Source organism: Camelus bactrianus, chromosome 23 (genome assembly GCF_048773025.1).
Source record: "Camelus bactrianus isolate YW-2024 breed Bactrian camel chromosome 23, ASM4877302v1, whole genome shotgun sequence".
Lineage (NCBI taxonomy): Eukaryota > Metazoa > Chordata > Mammalia > Artiodactyla > Camelidae > Camelus > Camelus bactrianus.
The window spans coordinates 25257921-25285386 of record NC_133561.1 but is presented as its reverse complement, the minus strand read 5'-3'; the positions used below and the strand labels follow the sequence as shown (position 1 = coordinate 25285386).

General features: G+C 35.0%; 1 protein-coding gene across 4 annotated transcripts in view; it reads left to right on the top strand.

Moving 5' to 3' along the window:
• Positions 1-27466, top strand: part of RPS6KC1 (ribosomal protein S6 kinase C1) — a 141563-nt gene that overhangs the window by 17988 nt on the left and 96109 nt on the right. For 3 of the 4 annotated variants that reach the window (XM_074351828.1, XM_074351827.1, XM_074351830.1), the window contains 2 exons: positions 15950-16065; positions 21349-21442. In XM_074351828.1, coding sequence (XP_074207929.1) covers positions 15950-16065; positions 21349-21442 — 210 coding nt within the window. Of the gene's footprint in view, positions 1-15949; positions 16066-21348; positions 21443-23776; positions 23961-27466 lie in introns of those variants that run through there. The other variant, XM_074351829.1, reaches the window with a different exon arrangement.

The following is a 27466-nucleotide window of genomic DNA, read 5'->3' as shown; positions in this document are numbered from 1 at the left end:
ATGTGGTTTTGTAACCTCTTTTTCATACAATAGCATATTGTGATTATCTTTTCGTGTCAGTAAAAAGAATCTACATTAACTATAATAGATGCGTAATATTCTAGTTTTTGTTATGTACCATTATTTATTAACTGATCTTTTACTCATATTATTTTAATTATTTTTACCATTATAAACAATGCCATACTTAATATTTTTATTTGTACATTGTTATACAGATGTATAATTATTTAATTAGGATAAATTCCTGGGAGCAGAACTGCTTGGTCAAAGAGTATACATATTTTTGTGACTTTTGATGTGTATTGCATTATTGTTTTCAAATAATTTTAACATCTGTGTCCTTTATACATTGGAATAGCTTTAAAAGTCAAAGTAATAGAAGCATATGGCTAAGAAAATTCAAAAACAAGTCACAAAACCAAGCTAATAAAGAATAGTCAATAAAAAGCAGTAATTTCTTGGAGAGTGACATCAGGACCATGGCAGCATGAAATGATCCTTTCTTTCCCCTTCAGTCTACAACTTATAAAATATCCACAACTCAACAGTTTCCTCTGCTTAACACAGTGGGATGCTGGAGAGATCCACACATCTGAAGGTGGATGGACTGAAACACATAGAAGAGGTAGAACGGGGCGGGGAACAGTGGAGGTGGTGCCTGCAGTTCCACCCTCTGGCCACGGTGGCTGAGCCCACAGCCCCAGAGGATGAGGTAGCAGCAGTGGAGGCAGTGCACATGACTCTGGCCTCCTAGCCGTAGTGGCATCCAGAACCACAGGGTGGTGCATGAGTGGTGGATGTCAACAAGGAAACATTAGCCTTAAATGAAGCATTAGACCAGAATTATAGATAAATATAGAACATTCTATCCAAAAGCAGCAGAATACACGTTCTTCTCAAGTGTGCATGGAGCATTCTTAAGGATAGACCATATGTTGGGATGCAAAACAAGTCTCTTAAGAAGATTGATCAACTACAAGAAGGAAGCTGGAAAAAAAAATCACAAATAGGTAGAGACTAAACAGCATGCTACTGAGCACCTATTGGGTCAATGAAGAAATCAAAGGAGAAATTAAAAAATACCTGAGGATGAGTAAAAATGAAACTATGTCATACCCAAATCTATTGGATAAATGAAAGTGAAACTGTGACATACCAAAACTATGATACAACAAAAGCAGTTCTGAGACAGAAGTCTATAGCAATATAGGCCTACTTCAAGAGAGAAGAAAAATCCTGTAAATAATCTAATCTTACATCTGAAGGAGCTAGGGTAAGAACAAGTGAAGCCCAAAGTCAGCAGCAGGAAGGACATAATAAAAGTCAGAGTGGAAGTGAGTGAATAGAGACTATAAAGACAATAGGAAAGATCAGTGAAACTAAGAGCTGTTTCTTTGAAAAGACAAAATTGACAAACCTTTAGCTAGACTCACTAAGAAAAAGAAGAAGTCTCAAATAAATAAAATCAGAAATGAATGAGGAAAAGTTACAGTGGATACTATAAAAATACAAAGGATTATAAGAGACTACTGTGAACAGCTATATGCCAACAAGTTGGACAACCTATAAGAAATGGATAAGTTCTTAGAATCTTACAGCCTTTCAAGAAAGAATCATGAAGATATACAAAATCTGAATGTACTAATCACTGGTAAGGAGATTGAAATGGTAGTCAAAAACCTCCCAAAAAACTGAAGTCCAGGACCACATGACTTTGTTGGTGAATTCTATGAAACATTCAAAGAAAATTTAGTACCTGCCCTTCTCAAACTGTTCCAAAAAATTGAAGAGGAGGGAGTTCTTTTTAACACATTTTGTGAGGCCACCATTACTCTGATACCAAAACTAGACAAGGACAGGACACAAAGAAGAAAATTCTAGATACCAAAATTAGATAAGGACAAGACACAAAGAAGAAAATTATCTCTGGTGAGCATAGATGCAAAAATCCTTAACAAAATGTTAAGCAAACCAAATACAGTACATACTGATCATACACCATGATCAAGTGAGTTTCATTCCAGGGATGCAAGGATGGGTCAGTATTTGCAAATCAATTAATATTCTACACCACATTAACAAAATGAAGTATAAAAATCTTATGATTATCTTAATAGATGCAGAAAAAGTATTCAACAGTTTCCAACATCTATTTTAGATAAAAACTTTCAATGAAGTAAGATGGTTAAAGAAGGGACATACTTAAACATAATAAGACCATACACGGCAGACCTGTAGCTAACATCATACTCAGTGGTGAAAAACTACAAGCTACCCTTCTAAGATCAGGAACAAGACAAGGATGCTCACTCTCACCACTCTTATTCAGCATAGTGTTGGAAGTCTTAGCTAAAGCAATCAGTCAAGAAGAGAAACAAAAGGCAACCAGATTGGAAAGGAAAAAGTAAAACCGCAACTATGTTTTGGATGACCTGATTTTATACATAGAAAACCCTAAAGATTTAATCAAAAACTATTAGAAATAATAAACAAATACAATAAAGTTATAGGGTGGAAAATTAACATACTATGTTGCAGTTTTATACACCAACAGTGAACCCTAGTAGGAAGAGCAATTAAGAAAACAATCCCATTTATAATCACAACAAAAAGAACAAAATATCTCAAAATAAATTTAACCAGGGAGTTGAAAGATCTGTACGCTGAAAATTCTAAGACATTGTTAAAAGAAATTGAAGAAGACACAAAGAAATGGAAAGATATCCTATGTTCATGAATTGAAAGAATTAACATTGTTAAAATGTCTGTATTACCTAAAACAATCTACAGATTCAATGCAATCCCTATCAAAATCCGAACAATATTTTTCACAGAAATAGGACAAAAACATCCTAAAATTTGCATGGAATCACAAAAGACTAGAATAGCCAAAGTCATCCTGAGAAAAATGAACAAAGCTGGACGTTAATCACATTCTCTGATTTCAAATTAAACTACAAAATTGTACTAATCAAAATAGCATGTTACTGACAGAAAACACAGGTCAATGGAACAGAATTGAGAACTCAGAAGTAAACCCACACATATACGGACAACTAATTAAGACAAAATAGCCAAGAATGTACAATATAGAAAGGAAAGTCTCTTCAGTAGATGGTGTTGGGAAAACTGGACAGCTCCATGCAGAAAAACAAAACTAGACCACTGTCTTAACCCATATAGAAAAATTAACTCAAAATGGATTAAAGATTTGAATATAAGTTCTGAAACCATAAAATTCCTAGAAGAAAGCATAGGCAGTGTGCTCTTTGACATTGATCTTAGCAATATATTTTTGGATATGTCCCCTTACACAAAGGAAATAAAAGCAAAAATAAATGGGATGGCATCAAACTAAAAAGCTTTTGCACAGCAAAGGAAGCCATCAACAAAATGAAAAGACAGCCTACAAAATGGGAGAAGATATTTGTAAGTCATACCTGTCTCGTAAGGGCAAAGTAAAAATATATAAAGAACTTACATAATTCAACAACAACAAAACAAACAGCCTGATTGAAAAATAGGCAGAGAATCTGAATGGAACTTTTTCCAAAGAAGACATACAGATGTCCAATAGGCACATGAAAAGATGTTCAGAATCACTAGTTATTAAGGAGATGTGAACCAAAACCCCAATAAGATCTCCCTTCAGGCCCATTGGGATGGTGATTATCAAAAGTGTTGGAGAGGAGGTGAAGAAGAGGGAACCCTCAATTACTGTTGGTGGGAATGTAGATTGGTGCAGCCACCATGGAAGACAGAATGGCAGTTCCTCAAAAAATTAATAGAAATACCATATGATTCATCTGTTTCACTTCTGAACAATTACCTGAAGAATATGAAAACACTAATTTCAAAAGATGTATGCAACCTTATATTCATTGCAGCATTTTTTACAATAGCCAAGATATGGAAACAACCTTAATGCCACTGATGGATGCATGGATAGAGAAGATGTGGTATATATATATATATATATACAATCAAATACTACTCAGCCATGAGAAAGAATGAAGTCTTGCTATTTGCAACAACACTAATGGACGTAGAGAGTATTATGTTAAGTGCAATAAGCCAGATGGAGAAAGACAAATACTGTATGATTTCGCTCATGAAATCTAAACAAAACTAAACAAAAACAGATACAGAGAACAGGTTGGTGGTTACCAGAAGGGGAAGATAGTTAGGGGAGGGCCATATGGATAAAGAGGGTCACATGTATGGTGATGGAAACTGGACTTTGGTGGTGAGCGTGCCGTGATGAAAAATTATATATATATATAGAAGTCAAATTATAATGTTAGACCTATGAAGCTTACATGTTATAAACCAGTGTTACCTCAAAAAAACCCAAAAAAGCTGTAATTTTCTGTTCTGCCTGTCCTCCACCCACTTTTCCTTTTAGGGAGAATAGACTTTTAATCTTTTCTATTTTCATTTTTTATTTATCATGTGTATATTTCTGTATCTATAATATTAAGATTATACCTTTTTTTCTTTGATTAACAACTTATGACCTATCTATTGACTTTTTACTCTTGTGGGTAGGGATTTGACTTACCCCGTTCCCCTGTTCCCCTGTATTATTATGTAATATTTTTAGTTCCTTTATTGACTATGTCTCTGTTTCTTACTCCATAACTATAGAAAGTACCATTTGTCCCTAAGATGAATCTAAAACTGTGTTTGTCCTTCCTTATCCTTCTTTAGCTCCTTTCACCACTTAGCTTTTGAAATTTGTGCTCGTATTATAGTATTTGTCAAAGGTGATAATATTTGTATTCTGTTCAATAATTGTAATCATGCTTCCATACTTAATCTATAGAATGATTTTCAATTCTGGAGTTCGTTAGACATCACCTGTAACATTTATATTATTATGGCTATGTATATATTATTGATTATTATATCAAGTAGTGTACCAAAATTACATTTTTTCTCTGAGCTTAATTGTGATTATTACTGTGACAATGTAGTTTTAATGGAGCCCTTTTTCCTTATACTACATCAGTAAATTAAATTCATTGTGCATTCTAGCTTGCTCTATATTTGGACCATGCCTCTTGTAGTTAGCCTCCAAGATGACAACCTATAATCCTTGTCTCCTACTATTCACACCTTTGTGTATTCCCTTCCCAGGATTGGTCTGTGTGACCAATAGCATAAGGAAAAGTGACAGTGTGTCATTTCTGAAATTAGGTTATAAAGGCTGTGGCTTCTCTTTTGGGGGTGTTATCTCTCTCTCTTTCTCCCTCTCTCATTACTTGCTCTGGGGGTTACCAGCTTTCATATTGTAAGGGCACTGCAGCAGCCTATGACAAGGCCCACGAGGAGCCAACAGCCAGCACCCAGCAGGCATCTGAAACCTGCCACAACCGTGTGAATGAACTTAGATGCAGGTTCATCTAGTCCCAGTAAACCTTTCAGGTGACTCCATCGCTGGTTGATAGCCTGACTGCAGCCTCATGAGAGGCTTTGAGTAGAACCATCCAGCTAAGCCACTTTTGGATTCTAACCCCCAGAGGCTGTGTGAGATAGTAATGCTTATTGTTGTAGGCTACTAAGTTTTGGGGTAATTTGTTACATAAAGCTATAACTACTTAATAGATTTTTTTTTAACCTGGAAGTAGAGTGCTGTTATTACAAAAACCAAAAATGTGGAGAGTGGCTTTAGAATGAATTGTGGGCTTTGAGGAGAGTGTTAGTCAGGGCCTGAAGTGTCTTGAAGAAGCTATTAATAGAAGCCTTCTCGTCTTTGATAAGACTTTTAGGAAAATTAGGTAAATATTACTACAAACTTAAAGAAGGGGGTGGATCTTTCTTATGCAGTTGCAGGAAGTTTAACAACACTGTTGCATATAGTTATGTGGAAATTAGAAAATGTACCAAACCAACAGGATAATGTACCCAAGGATATTTCCAGCCAGAGTATTTAATAAGTGTAGTGTGTTTTTTTTTTCTTGCTCCTTTTAATACATGGTGAGAGGAGAGAAAAGTTGAAGAATTGTTTTTGTGGTGGCTTAAAACAATAGAACTTAATCTTTTTTGTGGTTCTGGAGGCCAGAAGTCCGAAATCAAGGGTCTTGAGCCTCTAGGGAAGAATATATTCCTTGCCTCTTTCAGCTTTTGGTGACAGGGTGAATTCCTTAGCTTGTGACAGCATCACTTCAATCTTCAACACCTTCATCTTCAAACCTCTGAAGCTTTGTGTGTGTGAAATCTCTTTCTGCCCCTCTCTTATAAGAACATTTGTGATGGCATTAAGTGCCCACCCTGATAATCCAAGATAATCTTTGTATCTCAACGGCCTTAATCACATCTGCAAAGACTCTTTGTCCAAATAAAGTATCATTTAGAAGTTAGGAATTAGGACCTGGTATCTTTGGGGCCATTTTCCAGATTATCGCGTACTACATATTCACCTTCCTTCCTCCCTCCTTACCTTTCCTCCAAAACTTAAGATCATGAGGATATCCTGCTCTTTTACAAGATTGCCCTTTGGGTTTAGCATCCGTTGATTCCTTCATGAATGAATGTTTGCATGATGGCTACAAAATAATGATTTTTCCAATTCCAGCATCCCTTCTACATTAGCGATTTTCCTTCCTTCTTGCTTTAGGTATCTCTGTATCTTTGTACCTATGCTTTTTAACCTGTATCTATGTATCCATTTATACAGCTGTGCATTTGTATGTCCATGTATTATATCTAGCTCTATAGTTATTCATCTATCCACTACTTATTTGGACTCATATACCTGTTTTTTCCCTACTAGTGTAGAATTCATTAGTGTACTTAATTTTTTTGATACTCAAATTGTCCCAGCTTTGACCAGTAGGAGCCCTATTACTCTGACTTTTCTATCCTTATAACTTTACCCTGTCATTTTTTTTTTTTTAAGCACTTCTTACTTTTAGGCATAACAAGATATTCAGTGCTCATCTTGAATTTATTGTGCTCTAGCCCTGGAATCTGACATCTCTTCATGGATCCCTGGTTGCTTTTTGCGGGAAATGGTATTAGAAACTATGTTAGTTATCAATTTGTTGCATTTTAGTTCCAAATCTACCTTTCATTACCTTGTTGAATCTGCTTTTCCAGCTGGCATGTGTACTCTTAATCAATTCAGGGCATCGGAGGGACGCCGTGGGAGACAGGGTTTAGGCTTACATCTGTCCCTGTTTGCTCTCTGTTGCCATTGGTGTCTGGGTGTGGGATGCCCAGTGGTGCCAGCCCTCTAGCAAATTTTCTTGTCAGTTCCTCTCTGGGGCTCCCTGTGTTCCACCTTCACCTGCTGGCAGCACAACAGCGTTTCCTGCTTGCCAGTCCCAGTGTGCAGTTCCTTGCTCACCAACTGGCCCTCCCACCATGGAACATCGGTGACTAGAGTAGCCCAGCTACCTTCTGTCACCCAGTGTGCTGCCACCACAGTCTCCATGAGATCTGAGTTCCAGCCTTGGAGAGGAGGCACCCCTTACAAGTACTCCCTTTGCTTCTCTCCTTTCACCCTAGGTTATTCCTTAGAGTTCTCTTCTGTTCCTTCTTAGTAGTTAATCCTAGGTAAATAGTTAATACTTCTTTATAAGACTTTCCCTGTTCAAATTGCTATGTGGATTCCATTTTTTGGCTGGACTCTGGCTGCCGCAGAGACCACTCTGGGCATTAGATAAATTGAAAAAGAAAGAATGAGTTAAAACTTAAGAGCTGGAGTAGTTATAGGCAATGATTTCGTTAAAATTAAATCCCATGGCAGGAATTTAAACGCTTGATTATACCTAGTTTGGGGAAATAGATACAAACTAGGAAGAGTATGAAGTTGCACGGTTTTGGGGAGGACACTTTGAAATATATCTTTTCCTAGAATTCTGCTCTTAGTAAATTTTACTAGGCAATATTTATCAGTGATTATTACACATTTTGGCTTCAGAAGTCTCCATGACACTCTTAAAAATAATCAAGCAGCTTGAACAACTGTTGTTTATGTGGTTGTATTCAATTAATATTTATCGTACTAGAAGTTTAAAAGTGTTACTGTATTAGATTAAGAATAAAAATACATTTACATGTTAATATTTTTACGAAAAATGATTTTTCCAAAGCAAAAAAAAAAAAAAAGTGAAGAGTAGTATTAGTTTACATTTGCGAATCTCCACTGCCTGGATTAGAAGACCGCTGATTCTTCTGTCTGCTTCTGGATCCATCTGTGGTGATAGCTGTGCTTGTAGTATATGAAGAAAATGTAGGGTCACACAAATGATGTAATTGAAAAAGGGAGGAGTATTTTAATAGCTTTTCAGATAAGATATTCTTCTTTGATACAGCAAAGTTTATGGTAATTTCCTTATTTTTATCATTGAAGTATATAGTTGATTTACAACATTGTAATAGTTTCAGGTGTATGACATAGTGATTTGATATTTTTATAGATTATACTCTATTTGAAGTTATTATAGAGAGTTGCATATGTTCTCTGTGCTGTATCTTATTTTATACCTAATAGTTTGTACCTCTTAATCCCCTTCCCCTGTCTTGCCCCTCCTCTCACCCTCTCCCCACTGCTAACCACTAGTTTGTTCTAAGTATCTGTGAGTCTGTTTCTGTTTTGTTATATTCATTTGTTTGTTTTATTTTTTAGTTTCCACATATAAATGAAAACATACAGTTTTTGTCTTTCTCTGTCTGACTTATTTCACTAAGCATGATACACCCCAGGTCCATCCGTGTTGTTACAGATGGCAACGTTTCATTCTTTTTCATGGCTGAGTAGACAGTGGTCATTTCTTAAAGGTTTAGTTGCATTATGGAATCTGAAACCCCATCAGTGAGCCTTTGGTACTTTGTCATATTAAAATCCATTGGTCTGTCTTAGATTTGAATGGATCCTTTACTTAAGGCATGAGCTTGTAACATCGTGCATTGATCATTTGAAAAATGTTGGTCCCCTGAGTTATACAGGTTTTACATATGTGCACCCATTTCATTATTTAATTTCAAAAAGTTGTCAATATCACCACAGATTTCTAAAGGACATTTTTTAAGTACTGGGAAGCTGTTAAGCTCATAGTCACTCGACAGCTTGAATTTCTTCACTGACAATGATGCCATTTATTGTTTTCCTTGAAGTGGCAGGCTCACTTTGTTTATTTGTAAGAAAATATCTGCCAAGCCAGAAAGAGAAAGAAAAATGCCATATAATATCACTTACATGTGGAATCTGAAAAAAAAAAAAAGGACACAGGTGAACTACCAACTATTTATAACTTAGATGATTGATTTCTTGAAGATGTGTAAGCACATTTGACTGTCCTTTATGATTGGATTACTGCATTCTGTTGATTCTTATTTTGTGGTTGGCTTTATTCCTTTGATAACCATGTAAGTTTAAAAAGCTAAAGCTCTAAACTATTCTTAGAAGCAATGAACAGTACATATATGTAAATTAAAAAATATTTGCAGCATATCATATATATGTATTTACATGCAATATATTGTAATGTGCTCAAATTGTATCAATTGTATCTAATAAAAGTGAAAAATGAAAGAAAAGGAAATTACTCAGAGTAGAATGAAGATTTTAAGTTCTTTGCATGAGGGTTATGGCAAAATAAAGAAGAGGATTCAATTACAAAAAAAAAAAAAGAAAAAAAATCTGCCAAATGTCCAAGTCTGAGTAGTTATAGTTTTTCCTCCCCCCCACAGACTTTTAAAAAGAAATAGCCTCAAGGATTGAGGTTTAATAAAGTCAATAATTTTTACTGCTTTACCAAGGACATTCTTACGTGAAATTGGCATTAAAAATGTGTATGAGTGAGTGGCAGTAAGGAATATGATTACTAGTATGCATAGTTTGGTGCCATTGTCTTGGTTCATGCCAAGAGGTCAGTAGTTTTACTGCCTTGGGTTTTATATTATCAGTGCAAATGTCAATGTGGTGAAAAATGCAACCTCTGTCTTGGTATTACCATGAAAATGGTTTTGACCTTGTTGATCTCTTGAAAGGCCATCGGGGGCCCCCAGAAGTCTGTGGACCACACTTCGAGAACACACAACACATTTATGAACACTCATATAGGTACCTACACACGAGTTTCATTGCAATTTTGAATATAGGTACATACACACGAGTTTCATCTGCAGTTTTCAATACAAGAGAACTGAAACTGAATTTTCTTAATATGTGGTTGTATGGATGTGCCATAATTTAGCCAGTTAATAGAATTCTGCAGCTGTTTGAGATACACTGATAAGGAAAGATGTCCAGGATATATTTTTAAGATAGAGAAAACAAATGTTACATAGCAATATATTTAGTAAGATCCCATTTGTGTTTAAATAGACATCATATTTGTGTGGTGATGTACCTAATGTGTGTAACCTGTGATGGTGTGGGAGGAGGGATATTTTGACTTTCTGCCTTATACCCTCTGTACTGTGGAATTTAACTGCGCCCAAGTAACTGTAACTTCAATGTTGAGAGATATACAGATAAAAAGCTTGTCACTGGGTGAAAGGGAGTGGCTTCTAAATTGGTTGAGGTTCTTAGCTGTCATTGTCTGTTCCTAATGGATTATCTTCAGCTTTTCTCCACATCCTTATATATTAAAGAGTGAAAGTTTCTTATTAATCTTAGTAAGTAAGCAATTTATCTCTTTCAGTAAGTGCTACAGACCATTTGTAATACTTACAACTGCAGTGAACCCTGCAGGCAGCAGCTGTGAGTGTGTGGAGGGAATTGTTGGTTAATCATCTGTCTTTGTAGCTAGTCTAACATTTGTAGTATGTAAGCCTCAGCTGCGAAAGAGAGTAGTCCAGTTGTAATTTATAGAACTATCGGATATGTAGTTACTGTTTCTAGTGTTACAGTGAAAAGAACATGCCTTTTGGAATTAGATTGAGGCCCAAATTTTCCTTCCACTGTTTACTAGAGGTGCTATCCTGTACAAATTCACATCTGAACCTATTTTGTTATTGGTGAGATTAGGATTATAGCTTCCTGTTCTGAGGATTATATCCACAGGGTGTGTAGCTCAGTGGTTGACACACGTCAGCTGTTGTTAGCTCTCATCTGTAGCTCAGTTTGCCATTCCTCTTTGTACCGCACTCTCTTGTGTCTTCTTCTTTAGTGTTGCACTGTTCCCCTGAGAAGTTTCTGGTTAACCTTTCAGACTTTGAGCTCGCTCTCTCCTTCTCTCCCCCTGCCCCGACTCTGTTTCCTTTAGGCTGAGTTAGTTGTTTTTACCTTATGGTTCAACATCTCACCAGTATGACACTTAACTCACTTTATTTTTCTCCAGTTTTTAAAATTTTCAAATTTACAGAAAGACCCCAAAGAATAGTATAGTGAACACTTATATACCTTTTGCCCAATTTCACTGGTTAACAATTTGCCACATTTTTCTTTATCTGTGTGTGTGTATGTATGTATCATTGTTTTCCTGAATCATTAGAGAATAAGTTGCAGATATTGTGACATTTCGTCCCTACTTCCCGTATTTTCCCTATAATCATAATACCATATCACACTAAAGAAATTTAACATTGATGTAATAATATTATCAAGTTTACAGTCCGTATTCAGATTTCTCCAGTTGTTCTAAAAATTTTTTTTTAAGATTTTTTTTTTATGATCCAGGATCATGCCTCTAGGTTTGTTTCTTTAGAGTGTTCCTTACGCATTTTTTTGTCTTTCATGACATTGACATTTTTAACGAGTATAAAACAGTTGTTTTGTAGGTTTCATAATCTTGATCTGATGTTTTCTCATGATTAAATTTTTTTTGTTATATCTCTTGTCACAGTATGATTTCTTGTGAGAAAGGGAAAAGCAGCTCCAGACAGATCTAACAAAGAACTGTCCTGCCACTACCTATTTGGTTGACCTTCGTGTTTCTTAGTGTTGGCCTGACAGTCACAACTAGGCTGAATTATTCTCCTGTTGAACATAAACAGTTTCACAAAACAGGAACATTAGACAAGGCCACTCTGTATCCTTGGATCAAGACAAAAACAAGACCACACTGTAATCATGTCTGAACACTCGTAAAAACATAACATTGTTCAAGTCACAAAAATGATCAAGCATATTTTCATTCTAGTTACCCTGATAAATCACAGTGTTAACCTCTCTTCATTCTTCTTGCCTCATAGTAAGATTTATTAAAATCATAGAGTCATAGAATTAGAATTAATAGAATCATAGAATTACTCCTACTTCCTGACAGCATCCAAACCAAGGCAAGCAAAGCCCCATTTCTTTGAACCTCTCCCAGCAGCACCTATCACAAGCTCAAATCCTGTTAAGTCCTTTCTATTACCCTCTAATGCCCCAGGATTCCTCATAGTATATATTCTCCTTAGTTGCAAGGAGTCATAAATCCAACTTGTTTAACCAGAGGTATGTTCTTGGTGCGGTAGAGTAGAGGGAACTCACACCTGAGAACCTTGACCTCTCTCTTTTTCTTTTTCCTCTGTGAATGAATTTTTAACACAGTTAAGAGCACCAGGCTTTTCATGTTGGGTTCATAGTGGCCAAGGATAACTTACAGTTTTGAATAACCAGTTTTTGGTCACTGACATTTGTATTTTTAAAAAGTTGTAAACTCTGCTTTCAGGAGTTGTTCTACATAACTAAAAAACATAAAAATCTCAAAGGTAGCTTGTAAATCAAAGAGGGAGAGTCTTTATTTCTGTTAATTTACCAGCTTAGTTAGAATGTTTGAAGTTGGTTTTCCTTCCACAGCTTTTAATAACAAACCGTTGTTGAGTAATTTAGGGAGTGATGGAGTGATTGAAAGATAATATATACACACTCACACACAAATAATATGGTGCATAGTTTATAATATATAGTATATAATATTGCATAATAAACCTTAGGAAAAATTTTTTTTACATTTTCTATCGTAAATTAGCTGTAATTTTTCTACTCTGTTCACAGGAAAATAAACACTGACTCTGTGAATGGAAATTTAAAAGAGAAGTTCTTGTTTATGATTTCTCATTATTGTTTTTTAACTGAAGTTTTAATGATATGAAAAGATTAACAATTTGAGGATAGCCACTAGGGTGTTGTCTCCCTTTAGGATTACTGTTGAATCTTGCTACTTTTTAGTTTAATTTTCAAATTAGATAGCTTTGTTTCATATAGTAGGGCCAGTAGTTATTGCATTAAAATTCATCTGCTTCTCTTTGTCTATGCTACCAATACTGTTTTTTTTTTTTTTTTTGTTATTCTGAAATATCTTAGGAACAAAGAAGTGAGCATGTTCTTTGATCATATTTGTTCTGATGATAGGATTCAGTGTAATTGAACCTTTTAATGCATTGGCCTTTATTTTTGGCTGTACTCCACTCTGAAAAATGTTCTAATTCATCTCTGCTTGTCCAAGATTAGTGGAGCAGAAATGCATAGATCAATAGAAATATAACAAAGATGCACTTTTGACATATTTATTCTATTTAGAAGTTGATATATTCATTGCTTAAGCATTTTTAATCTAGTTTAATAAGGAGGTGGGATGAGTCATTGCTCACACTAGGATTACAGCAGCCAAATTTTTATGGATTTGTTTCAGGTAGTAGGTAAGAGTTTTTTAAGATGTCATCAAATATTAGGAAGTTTTTTTATTAAAATTTCTCAACAAATAATTCATTTAAAGATAGTATCAGGAAAAAAAATAAAGATAGTATCAGGTGGTCTTGTGGGTTGAAGCATAATATAATGTGTGCATTTTCTGGATTTCTGTTCTAAGATTACAGATGTTTACAAAATTACTAATATTAATTACAGGCATAGCAGTTTACTTTTTTGTTTAAAGGATAAATATTTTGGACAATAATCATAAGCACTGATGCATACTTAATTTCTTATTTAGGCAAAAGAAGGAATAATGGACATTTGGCTGTCATTTTAACATACTTAGCCAATGGTTTTTCCCCAAGATTGAATATCTTAGATTGTTTTCAGGCCAGAGAATTTGCTCTACATATTATGGCTCTTGGAAGTTTGTTTCCAGATAGTATTTTTAATAGGTAAGCTAGCAGTATCATTTTAGATATGTTTTTGTCATTGGGAGAATTTAATTGTTTTGTATAAACTGGGAACTAACAGAAAAGCAGATCTGGCAAAATGGATTGTATTAGATTTGCTTACTTGTGACAAAATTTACAACCAAGTAGACTTCAATTTCTTTCTCATGGCATAAGATCTGGAGGTAGCTTCAGGCAGGGCAGCTCCACAGTAATCAGGAATCCAAGCTCCTACATTACTGCTCTGTCATTTAACCTCCCATGTCATAGTCCTTCCTGGAAAGGGAAAAGGAGATAGAAGAAAAAGAGGGAGGCCAGGAAAAGAGGGTGTATATCAGTTGTCTGTTAAAAGAGCTTTTTGGGAAGCTGCAAAATAACTTTTGTTAATATGTTATTGGCCAGAATTTAGTCCATGTCCACATGTATACTGCAAGAGAAACTGGAAATTATTGTCTTTTTTTTTTTCCTACTCAGGGCTACCATGTACCTAGTTAGGAATTGGGGATTGTTTTACTTAGAAAGAAGGTGAGAACAGATATTGGGATAGCAACTGGCAACCTATCCCATAATAAGTAAAGTAGCATACGGATGTTAGGGATCCTCTAATTGATTGCCACTTTATTAAAAGTTTTTATTAGTGGAAAATGACTATCTTCTAGGATAGAATGTTCCACTAGAAGGTCATTCTTTGTGTTAGAAAGTTTTTTTAAGTTTTTATTATTCACTCATACAGTCAACAAAAATAGATTGTCAGCATGTTCTGTATGCTAGACACTGTGATAGTAAACTTGAATATTCAAAGACACTATGGTTTATTAAGTGCTTACTTTGTGCCTGGTATGGAGCTGTTTGTTTTAAGTACGTTGTTCATTTTCCCCATTTTATAAACTAGGAAATAATCCGCCTAAGGTTTTATAGCTGGTGAATGCTAGAACAAGTAGTTTGAACCCAAGTCTATAACTCTGAAGCCATTTCTTTTAGTTATGATCATGAGTATCTTTTAGTTATTCACTATAAGCATGAGACACATTGAGCTGAGGTATTTAGTGGTTCAGTTTCGAATTCTTGCCTTGGATGATATAACTAGCAATATCTTTATGCCTCAGTTTTCTATTAACATTTTGCAAAGCCACTTAAAAAGTGTGGGATGTACTACTCTTTTGATTTTGAATTTTTAAAAATCTAAATGGCAATCAGTATGATACATGGCATGTGACAGATGCCACCGGTATTCTGATCTGAGAGTAGTCCAAAATGATCATGTTTGGAAATGTCTTAGCATTCAAATTGTATATATATCATTAAAAAAAATTCTATGAAAACCATCTTTTGATCACCTTTAAACCAGAACTCACTGCCGCTGTGTGTATTTTCCTTTTTCTCACAAGCATGCTTTCATATACGCTGACAGCACCACACATGGAATTTGGCTTGAAAGCTTTTTGCTTCAAGCTGAAGCTTTTGACCCCACTGATATACAGATGTTCTCATAATTTCCTCTCTTCAACTCCTTTATAAATCAAAAAGAGTGGGAAAGGGAAAATTATATGAGTAATTACAGTATTAAATTACTATAGAAAACCATTTGAGTTCTTTCTAATTCTCTTTTCAACTTCAGTTTCAAATTGCCAGGTTCTTAAATGGTGAGTTTTTTATATTGACAGGCTTTTTGTTATGACTGCACTGTTTATTTACTAGTTGACACCTCTGCCTCTTGTTTTATCGAAAACACTTTTCTTTTCTGGTGGGAGCACTACTGATTCCAGTGGCAGAGACTAGATTTGACTTTGAAGACTGCACGATAAGCACAGCAAACAGGCAGGGATAGGCCTGCTTTTCTAAACTGTGAACACAAACTATTAAGAACTAGCATTTGGTTTTTCTTTCTTTAAGTGTTGATTTTCTCGTTTAATTCTAGGGCGATTTGATGAAAGTGTTATTGAAGAGAGGAGACAGTGTGCTGAAGATCTGCTACAGTTCTCTGCCAACATTCCTGCTCTCTATAACAGTAAACAGCTGGAAGATTTTTTCAAGGTTTGGTAGTCTTTCTGAAATGTTTTGTACTGTATTAAATCCTTTTGTTTTCTAATTTGTAGTGAAACAAGATTCAATCCTTTTTTAACAGAAAATGTCATTTACTTTTGAATTTCATTATTCACTAAAATAAGTAGAATAGCTCAATAACGATGTCTATGTCATGTCTTCTATTTTTGATATACAAAGGTATACGACGTTTGATTCACAGATACAAAAAAAAGAGGTGTTGGTGGTAAAGTGGTGAGCATAGCTGCCTTCCACAGATACAAAAAAGTGGATGCAAAGGGCTTAGAGATTTTCTAATGCACTCCATCATAATCAAAATACATTAAGATATTTAAATGTGAAACTCCAGGAGTTATCACTTTTTGAGGTGCCTTTTCGGTGATAGTCTTCTTTTTGGACAGAGACCAGTATAAGTCCATTTTAAATTTGTTCTAATTATACTAATTTGTGTAAAGATAGAACAAAAATAGTCACTGTACAACTTAAATAGGTGGACTAATACAAATTGTATTACCAGAGATCTTTGCATATTAGTGTTTTAAGTTTCTTGACATGTCTTCATGCTGGGTTCATTGTCATTTTTAATAGTAATTTTCTAGTTTATTTTGTACTAAACCTGTGCTGGTTGTCGGTTAATATCAATGTCTTTGTTTATAATATTGATGTCTTAATTTTCTAATTGCATTCAGCTTTCTAGAAAAAAGCTTAGTGATAGTGCCATAATTATTTTTTCCTTTAACTAAAACTGTACTGAATTGTATAAATGTAATTTCTTAGAACATATAGGCAGCAAAGTATATGAACATCTTGCAAAAGGATCTTACCAAAGTATCTACAAAAGGAGTTTATTTTTTATGACCGATTTTAATTTACTGAAGAAAGTTAATCTTTTGAAAGATACTACAAACTTATGACTTAGAAATAGAAATAGTAAGAGAAAAGTTTGTAGTAACAATAGGATTCCTGCTGATTGTCTTTTTTGCTTAATTTTTCATTACTGTGCAAACTAGGCTGAGATGATGAATTTGGATTCTGCTTAAGAACTAATGCAGATCTTTAGGATAGAAGGCCAAGTCAAATTGGTACAGTATTTAGCTTTTTGCTATGTATAGCTGTTTCTGTGTGACATGGAATCTATGCTTATAGAAAAAGTCAGCATTATTAAGCAAGAAGAATATTGCTTTATAGAAATTGTGAAAGGCAGTCTTGCACATTAACACATGCCAAGGGGTAAAGAAGGGATATAGAAGTTAGATCATAGCCTTTGAACAATTTAAATAAAAATTAGCTGTTCATTCTGACTTGTTTCACATAGCTTAATGCTTTCAAGTTTCATATATGTTGTAGCATGTAGTAGTACTTAAGTCCTTTTTTATGGCTGAATAATATTCTATTACGTGGGTATGAATATACCACATTTTGTGTATCCATTCATCAGTTGATAGACATTTGGATTGTCTCCACTTTTGGCTAGTATGAATAATGCTTCATTTGGTTCTTTTTTAATAATTTGTGTTTATTTATATTTGCTGTTTCATGAGTCATAGCCATCATACTTTCCTTTCTTTTTAAAAAATTTTTTTCCTTCCAATTTTATTAAGATGTAATTGACATACAGCACTGCATTTGTGGGGAGAGATTTTATTTACGTATTTTAATGGAGGTACTAAGTATTGAACCTAGGACCTCATGCCTTCTAGGCATGTACTCTACCACTAAGCTATACCCTTCCCCTTTCCTTTAACTCTTTTTTTTTTTTTAACATTTTTTATTGATTTATAATCATTTTACAATGTTGTGTCAAATTCCAGTGTAGAGTACGATTTTTCAGTTATGCATGAACATTTATATATTCATTGTCACATTTTTTTCTCTGTGTGCTACCATAAGATCTTGTGTATATTTCCCTGTGCTATACAGTATAATCTTGTTAATCTATTCTACAATTTTGAAATCCTGTCTATGCCTTCCCACCCTCCTCCTTTAACTCTTTAATAATGATTTTCTTCAGTTATTTGAACAAAATTATATGTAGCTGCTTTGAAGAATTTGCTTCTGAGTCCAATATCTTTGACCCCTCAGTCTTAGTTTCTGTTGACTCTTTTCTCCTGTGTATGGTGCACACACTTTACTGTTTCTTTGTGTGTCTTATAATTTTGTTGTTGAAACCTGAAAATTTTGGTTAATACATTGTAGCAACTCTGTTTCTGATTTTTTTTCCCCTGAGAATTGTTGTTGTTTTGTTAGTGGATTTAGTAACATGTCTGTACTAAATCTTTTGAGCCTGTTTTGTTATGCAGTGTGTGACTGCTAGTATCTCTGCTCAGTTTTAAATTTTTACTGTAATTTTTCATTTAAAAAATTTAATTTAATTTTAGGAAAAAATTTTTTACTGTATATTTAAACCTCACCCAAGCTATGCTTATACAGGGGTAACCAGTCAATGATTGGTCTTTGCTTATAATTAAACACTTTGTTTCATATATGCTTCTCCCTTATGCTCATGATTCTTTGTGTGTTTTCAAAGTTCAAACAGTTTTTAAGTTTGCCCTAGTTTTTATCTTGTGGGATTTCTTGCATGTCCTTTTGCCTGTGCACGATCCCATGGTGCTTGTCCAGGGATTTGCAGATAGCTTGATCCCTTTTCGGTTCTTCCTGCACAGATAGATAGGTAGGGAGCTTATTAAGAATCCTTATGGCTGTGTTATTTTCTGGATCTCCCTGTTAAATGTCTGACTATGTGCTGGTCCTTTGCTTACTGCAACTTCATGCTTGCTAAGCCACTGTTCCTTGCCATTTGTTTGGCACTGAGACTGCTACTATTATTGATAACACTGTTTGGGGTGGACTTCTTTCCTGTGCTTAAGTCTAAATTATGCCAGCCTCTCTGCAAGTGAATCTGCTGATTTTTAAGTCTTGCTTTCCATTGTACAATTACCATGGCAACCCAGAGCTGGGATGGAAGATGGGAGCAACCCCAGGCAAGGATGCCATAGACTCCCACAGTTCTTACCTGTGGATCTGTGGTTTTTCATAAGTAGCCACTTACTCGTTTGCTTTATGTTTTTGGTCAGTTTCCAGAGGTCTCAAATATTGTTTTGACCATTTTCCTTAGATTTACCATTCATTGCCTTCTGGGCAGAGAACATTTGCTGATTTACCACCGTATTTGGATATCCCAGCATACCCAAACTCCTTCCCTGCCATGATTGACTCTTCATTAATCAAAACTTTTGAGATGCTGTGTAATAAGAGTTTCTTTTTACTGCATACTCAGAAACACCAAAAAGTTGATGTTTTTGTACTAGAGATTTTAATAGAATTGTGGCATATTTTCCTATTACTTCCCTTAAGTTCCTGTAGAATAGTTTTAGTTATTTTATTTCATTAAAGATTTATTCTTTATTATTTATTTTGTGTAATAGTGTTTGTTAAATTGGGTAAGTAAAATTTCTCTGGGATTAGGAGCTAAGACATTTTCACATTCTTTAGTATTTTGCTGTTATCTTATAAGCAGATCTTTTAACAGTAATAATAACAAATAAAAATTTATTGAGTGCTTACATTGTTCTAAACACTTTGCATGTATGAAATATTTTAGACCTAACAAGTTCTTGTGTTAGTTATATAGACATTATTTTTATAGACAGTTTATAGGTAGATAACTTAAAGTCACAGACCTGGTGGTGGAAGAGGTGGTCAGTAGTTGAACACTTTCTGTTAGGTGAGATTGTACGTAAGGTCAACTTTGTCTATTAAAGTTCTCAAGAATACTTTTAAGAATTTCTTAGGATTTGATTTGGATGTTGTTTAAAGGATGGCTTAGTCTAGAATGGATACTCTTGTTTTTGGAGAAAAATTCAGTTTTACGCTGTGATTTAAATACTTTAATAAAGAAATAGAACAAAGTGATAAAAATTCTTGCTTCTATCAAAGCACACATTTTGCTTGTTTTGTTTGTTTTATGAGGGGGTCGTAATTAGGTTTATTAATTTTATTTCTATTTGGAGGAGGTACTGGGGATTGAATCTGGGACCTCGTGTGTGCTAAGCATGCACTCTACCACTTGAGCTATATCCTACTCCCCCAAATTCTTGCTTCTAAAAATAACCATTTTCAAAGTTTCAGTTCACTTAACACTCAGGAAAGTAGAATTTGGTAATTTAAGAAGGCCATTTCAAACTTCTCTTCCTTAAAGATAAATTGGCAGGAAGATTTTTGATTAAGTCAAATAGTTGTTGAGTTCTTGGTGCTCACGTGGAGAGGAAATAGGGGTCTTATATTTCTGTTGGGTTTTTGCTATCTTGGTGGTGTTTGGGGGTATAGAACTGTTGGTGGAAGGTAGAAGGATACACGTTAAAGAGCAGAAGAGCTATTATTTTAATTAGTTATCATTATTAAAGGGTTATAAGCCCTTATATCTGTGATTGGAGCATTCAGTCCATAAAACCACAGCACAGAAATCACACCACACCACTTACTTTTGATATAGTGTTCTCTAGTTGCATGTAGAGTAAGACAAAATAGTCTTTTTAATTCTGGATTTGCAAACTTAAATATAAAATTAAAATGATGGTCACATGGAGAAATTAGTGTTAATATTTATTAAAAATGTGTCTCTTTAATAAAACAATCTTACATTTATTTAGTTTTGTGTATATTGTATTCAAGTGATTCTCAAACATTAGGCACTTCTGGGGTCATCTGAGATGCTGTGTGGTATGTTGTAGTTTTTAATTTGGTAAAATTAAATGACTTCTTAATGGAGTCCATCATTTACCACTAATTAGAAAGACTAGTGACTACTAAGGATACTGAAAAGTATCTATCATGCTAGCTGGTGGGCTTTTTCTTTTTCTGCATTTTTTAATAAGTACTTTTGATAGATTGAAAATAACATGCTTTTGTGAAAAGCCACGCGTTATTATAAACATTATAAAATTCCTATTGAATTTTTAAACTAATAGGCTATTTTTTTAGAGTGGTTCAGTTTTACAGAAAAAACTACACAGAAAGTATTGAGTTTTCCTGTATTTTCCCCTTTCTCCCTTCACAGAGTTTTCCCTGTTATTAACATCTTTCATTGGTGTGGTACATTTGTTAAATGAACCAATATTGATATCCCTATTGATTTTTTAAGAGCAATTATAATCTAGTTTAATAGATGAACATTTCTGTAATCTGTATACGTAGTTGAGATGACTATTGTTCATTTATTATTTATTTTTTCTTAATCTTATTGACAATGAAGCACGGTTACTCTTCTCTTTTTAGGGTGGAATAGTCAATGATGGTTCTGAATTGATTGGTCCTGTTGAAGCTTATTCGGATTCCCTCATTGATAGCTTTCCTGAGTGTAGTACAGAAGGTAAGAGATTTTAATTTTTTTTTTTCATTTCAGTCGTTTTAATTGTAGAAGACTATAAATCATATCTGCAATGCAAAAGTAGTTGGATATAGGAATTTGAGAGTATTTTACTTTTTGAAAAAAAAAACTCTCCTTTTCATTTTAATGTCACTAATACTGAGTGCATGATACTGAGCTGATGATCTCTTACACTTAATTGACAGCTTTTTTCTTAGCCATGTATAAAATAATGATTCATCCTCCAATTAACAGCTTCTTAGTTTTGATGAAATGTGGTATAATGAGTATGCAGAATTTGTATTGTCTGCTGTAAGAATGCCTTGCTAACGATTATTTAGCAGCATCTGATTTCTAGACAATGAATTTCAAGACTGGCTTTAGAAGTTTAGTCATGTACTAGAAAGAATAAATTTAAAGCAGTTTTAGTGCTTTTGATATGTTTTATAATAACATGAGTGTAAACCAAAGCAATTTTTGTACTTGTAATTACTTTAATTCAAGAATGCTTAATCTCTTGTTTTACTTCTTGAATTTCTGTGAAGAGTTAAAATACATACACTTTGGTCTTTGAATTTCCTTAGCTAGTTTTCTTCCAGGAAAGATTTTAGAATTAAAAAAGAAAGATTTGGGGGCATGGGTGGGGAGAGTCTTTAAAAATAGGTAATTAGATTTGTTTGAGGTGGCTTAGGTTTGGTTTATATAAATGAAAAATCATAGGCTAGATAGTGTTTGTTGATCTCTTTCATGAGTAAGAATTTATGGTAGAGGAGAGCGGTTTATGACTCTAACAGGGGAGGTAGCATAATCTCATCGCTGTGATGTGTTTGCGGGGATATGTACTGATGTCATACATTGACAGACACATTGACATAGATCTAGTGCAGTAGATTCCATCTTGTTTTGGTAGGAGCAGCAAGTTCCCATCCATTGTGTGGGATGATGCACTTAAAATTTATTTTTCTTTGGGTGCTACCACATTGAGAAGTAATTAATTTTTTTTTTTTTTGATTTTCATGATGGCTCCCATTGGCTTGAAAGCAAAGTCCATGAACTAATACCCAGTGTTCTGTGTAATGTATAGGGGACCTTAGGCCCAGGGGTCTCCATTGGGTCCTCAGTGTACCTTTGACTCCATCTTGAATTATCCAAGGTCATAGAAAAACATTGTTGACAGTAATTTTACTTTATAATCCATCAGGTTTTTTTTTTTGGTGGGGGAACCTATTCTCCATGACCTATTTTGATCTGAGCTCCTTGCTAGGTTTAGAAAATCTAATCACTGCTTAGGATCCCAAGATGTCTCTGTTTCTAGAACTAGTTTCCTTGGAGAGTGACTTTGCTGGCTGTTGATCTGACTGTTGCCTCAGAGATACACTACTCCTGAGAAAGAAGGAGAGGGCATTTTCTGCCTGTAAAATTTGCTGACTTGGTGATATTCAAGAGAGGACAAGAAGGAGAGTTAGAAAGATTTGTGGGAGATTATTCCGTGGGGAGGGAGTACAGTTCTTGGTAATTACAAAATGTTTCTTTTCCCTCTGTTTCTTGATACAGGAATTGAAGGGTATGTGATTTGGAAATAGATACATTCTTTGACATCCATAATAGGTCTTTTTTACCTAAGTAGCAGTCAGCCATGATGAGAGAAGGGTGTCTCAGGAGCCTGTTTTAGTATAAGGTAATCATGGATGGGAGTGATGCCAGGGGTCTTTTGTCCTTTGCTTTAGTTTGAGAGAGAAGGGGACTAATGTTATTATTTAAGAATGACTTTTCTTGGGATGGTGTTCTAAAATATGGAAGACTTTTCAGAATAAAAAAATGGCTGTATTAACGTTAAAAGAAGATATAACCTAAAGCTGGGATGAGCTTGTAATTTATTGTCCAAACTGAGAATTAAAGAAGATGCTATTAATAAGGACTCCAGGACAACAAGCATAAACCTGGACTGCTCTGGCAAACTGGGTGTACTGGCCACCCTCCCTACATCAGTTGTGTCAGAGTTGATCTTTGATGTTTCAAAAAGATAAGTTTTCCTTGGAAGCAGTTATTGTTTAGGAGTATATTTTTATGAGAGAAATTGGGGGTAACATTTCTGTGAAAAACACAGAAAAAGACTTCAGATACCTAAAAGTAATACTGAGATTTTATCCTTTCAGTACATAGTTTAGTTATCTAACTATACTACCATCTCTAAAACGCACAGTGATCCATGAAGAATGAAAATATGCTGTTAATGCTTATGTTTTTTACCCCCTCCCTTTAAAAGCCCTCATGCTGGGCTAAGTAATCCTGCTGCAAGATACCTTGCTGACAAATACAGGTCGGAGTGTCAGACAGCTTGCAAATTCACTGCTATTTGAGAGAAGAAATGAATTTTAAATATCGTTAGATTGTCTGGCATACTTGGCAAGTGGAAGATTTACTTTCACACCGAAAGGTCTGCAAACCCTGGAGACAGCCAAGGGAGAGGGCCTCTAGTAGCAACAGAGCAGGGAAGCCGGCAGCCAGCCAAGCCCCACAGGTACGCAGTGAAATGGAAGGTCGTAGAGGGGTGGCAGTGGTAAATGCTTGTGATTTGGATTTAGAGCCAAAATGTGAGGAGATGATTCACTCTGTAACAACCCCTCTGAGTGTAGTATTTTAAATGGTGTTTTGAAGGCAGATTCATCTTTCATACTTGTGGTTTAGTTTGCCAGTGGGGATGAGCCAGGGGGCAAATCTTAATGCATCGTCTGCTGTGTCGAGGTCCTTCCGTTAGAGTTTGACATGGCAAGTATATCACCTCTCGGAGAACAGATGTGGAGGCTAAGTGATCATTATTTTTATTAGGACCATAAAAACGCAATCAACAGGTCTTAATTTACCTTGAAAGAAAGTTTTCCGAGGAGAACATAAAGAACTGGATTAGTGGGTTTCAAAAAATTTCATTATCTGATAGTATGGTGCAAGAAACCCATTTAAGATTTCATAAAACCAGTAATTTGGTGATTAACCTCTAAAACTATTTTATTGAATATGAAATTGAAAATTATAAAATTTGGTAGGTTTTTAGATCAAAAGTTAATATCGTTTTATTTTTAAAATGAAATGCTGGTTACTCTTTACCTCCTTTGTTTGGGGAAATTAAACTATATATTTTCTCAAAGATGAAAGAAGATCTAATTGATTGCTAACATCTTATTTCCTTTCTTGAATTCCATCTTTTTGTTGAATTAAACTTAGTTATGAAGTTACTGTGACATTTGTGGAAACCTGACCAAAATGGTGCATGGGAATTGAGCTGCTTGACATGTTTCCCTCATCTGTTGGCCCGTGGGAAGGATGTAGGCTGCTTTACTGCCATGCTGGCCTTGATATGGGAGCCTTTGATGTTGGTATAGGCTCATCTGGTAACCTGTGTCATTTCCTCTTCCTAATACATTGCTTTTCTTTCTTTGCAGTTTTGGGAGGGACATTTTCCAGGTGTATGCAGCAAATAAGAGAAAATAATTAGGTGATCATAATCACAAATACAAATTGAGAGATCACCTTCTTATATGTTGCGTATCATAAGAGTGAGCATTCTTTTTTCTTTGAACATCTTTCTTATGGTATGATTCCTGTACAGTAAACTACACATTTCAGTTGTACAATTTGATTAATTTTGAAGAGTGAATATTCTTAAATGTCTTTTGGAGTAGCCAAATTTACCTGTTTTCTTTTTCTTTTTTTTCTTTTTGCCTATAAATTGTGGAGTAAGAATTCCCTAAGTGCTCACTGTAACAATTGTAGGCATAAGAAAGGATATGTTAAGTTGTCTTGAATTAGCTGTTTTAGAGTAAATAAGATGTACATTTTGAGAATATTGTTTATGCTGGTCTATTAAAATCAGGATCTCTTAAAATCACTTTCAGTTCAAGATTTGTGTATTTATTTGATGACACGGTAATAAGTCTTTCCATTACATAGATGAGCACAAAGATGACAAAATATGGAAAGCCTAATTAAAAGTAAATTAAATTTAAAGTAGAATTTAGTGCAAATGTCCACTAGGTGGCACCATGAGGACTCTAAATCTTGTTACTGGGATAATTCCAGGCCCTCCTGAATTGTGTTACAGTGTGCTTATTCAGTTTGAAGTTCCTTTTTCTCTTAAGTGCTTATCTGCTTAACTTTTATTCACTGTCCCTTATTAGTTGAATTTTCTTTGGTGGGAAATCTTAAAATAAATAGGAAAAAAAGAACAAGGTCTTATTCTCAAGATAAGCACAAATGAGAATGTGTCATTGTGTGTATGTGTGCATATAAAACAAATGACACAAATTATAAATATTGACCTTTAGCAACTCTGGAACTATTGAGGATAATGGTGGTTATTAGACTTTAGGGGCTGGAGGGGTAAATAACAAAAAATTCATGATATGTTGTGGGAATGGGTTTTAGAGTAGAAGGAACCTTGGGAATGATATTGATAAGTCTCTTCTTTTACAGTGAAAAATTGAAATTTCAGAGAGGCCAGGCCAGGTGCCCTAGGCAGTCAAGGCATTCTAGATACTTAATAACAATCACAGAACTATGTTTTGAATAGAGATTTAATTTTACAGAGGGGAAGGCAGTGAAAATACGTATTTGCTACAGGAAGCTCAGTGTGGGCTGCTTGTGTGCTGGTAACAGGTTTGATTTGCAGAGAAGATTGTAGAGAGCAGCAGCATAAAACATTCATTAGGCAGAAATGGAAGCCAGCTCAGACATCTTTGTTGTTCATGATAAGATAACAGTATTACGGTTGTAATTGTGATTGATGTGTTGTTTTCTGAGCTTTTTTCTTTTTTTTAACCAAACGTACAGTAGATATTTCAATGTTCTTTTTATAAATTTTCAAAGGTGAAGCAAAGACATGTCCCAAGGGCGTTATGAAAATGTGAAATGTCAAAGGAATGGTTCTTTTTAGTAACAATAACTATTACTGAATGATGAGTTGGCAATCAAGTACAGGAATCTTAACTAGCATCGAGTTTTAGATTTAGGTATTCATTTAAAATCATGTTTATAAGGGCTTATTTCTTAATAGAGATTGATACACATGTCTTCTGCCTCAGGGTGACCTCTGTTCTGTTGGCTAGGTGTCTTGCTTTGTGTGTGAAGCTTGAGTTATTGCTACTAGGAAAAGTAGACATTCCCTTTCATTGACTGTGGTAATATTTGAACCTCAGGGCTCAGTGAAAGCTATCAGCTAATAATAATGAGGCCATGTATTTTATATGTAGTCAGCCATGAGAGACCACCTGTTGTTCTAAAGGAAACTGATCTCTTTTTGCAGATGGTCTTCAAATACAGATTTCTGATAGTTTATAGTATAAAGATTTATTCTGTGGCAACTCAACCTTTTCCCCTGGTGCCTGTCTTTCAGAGTTGGTGTCCTAGACAGATTTCACTATACTGCCCTACTCTGAGCACTTCAAAGCACAGAAGGTGAGGGTAGGTAGGTGAACTGGGATGCTATACAAACCCCTCCTGTCTGTAGCTGCTTTTTAACCAGTCACCTGGGGCCCTCTAATAGCCCTGAGACTTGAATCTCTGTGATACGAACCTGGAGGCAGAACGCTTTCATAGAACCTTTGACTCCCCCCCACCCCCCATCCTTTCCAGAAAAGGCTTGGGTTTTTGACTTGATGGTGTTGGTAAAGGATGCACCTTTTACTCTCATGATGGCCCAGAGGGCCCCTTTAAACATGGAATGACTTCAGGTTGGTTTAACTTTTGACAAATAGTCTCTGTATTGTCAGTTGTTGCTCTGCCTTATCCACAGTGTTCTTCCTACTCACCCTAACTGAGACCCTCTTTCTTGCAGCTCTCTTTATCTTACTTGTTAACTTCCTGGGTTTTAGGGAGCTAGTATCCATTTCATGTGACATTTATATGTGCAGCTTTGTATAAAAAAGGTTGAAGGACAGGACTGTGATTTCAAGTTGAGCAGGTTTATTTCAAGGAGTCGAGCAGGTTCAGTAGATTTATTAAGGATATAAGGTGAATAAACCAGGTACTGAG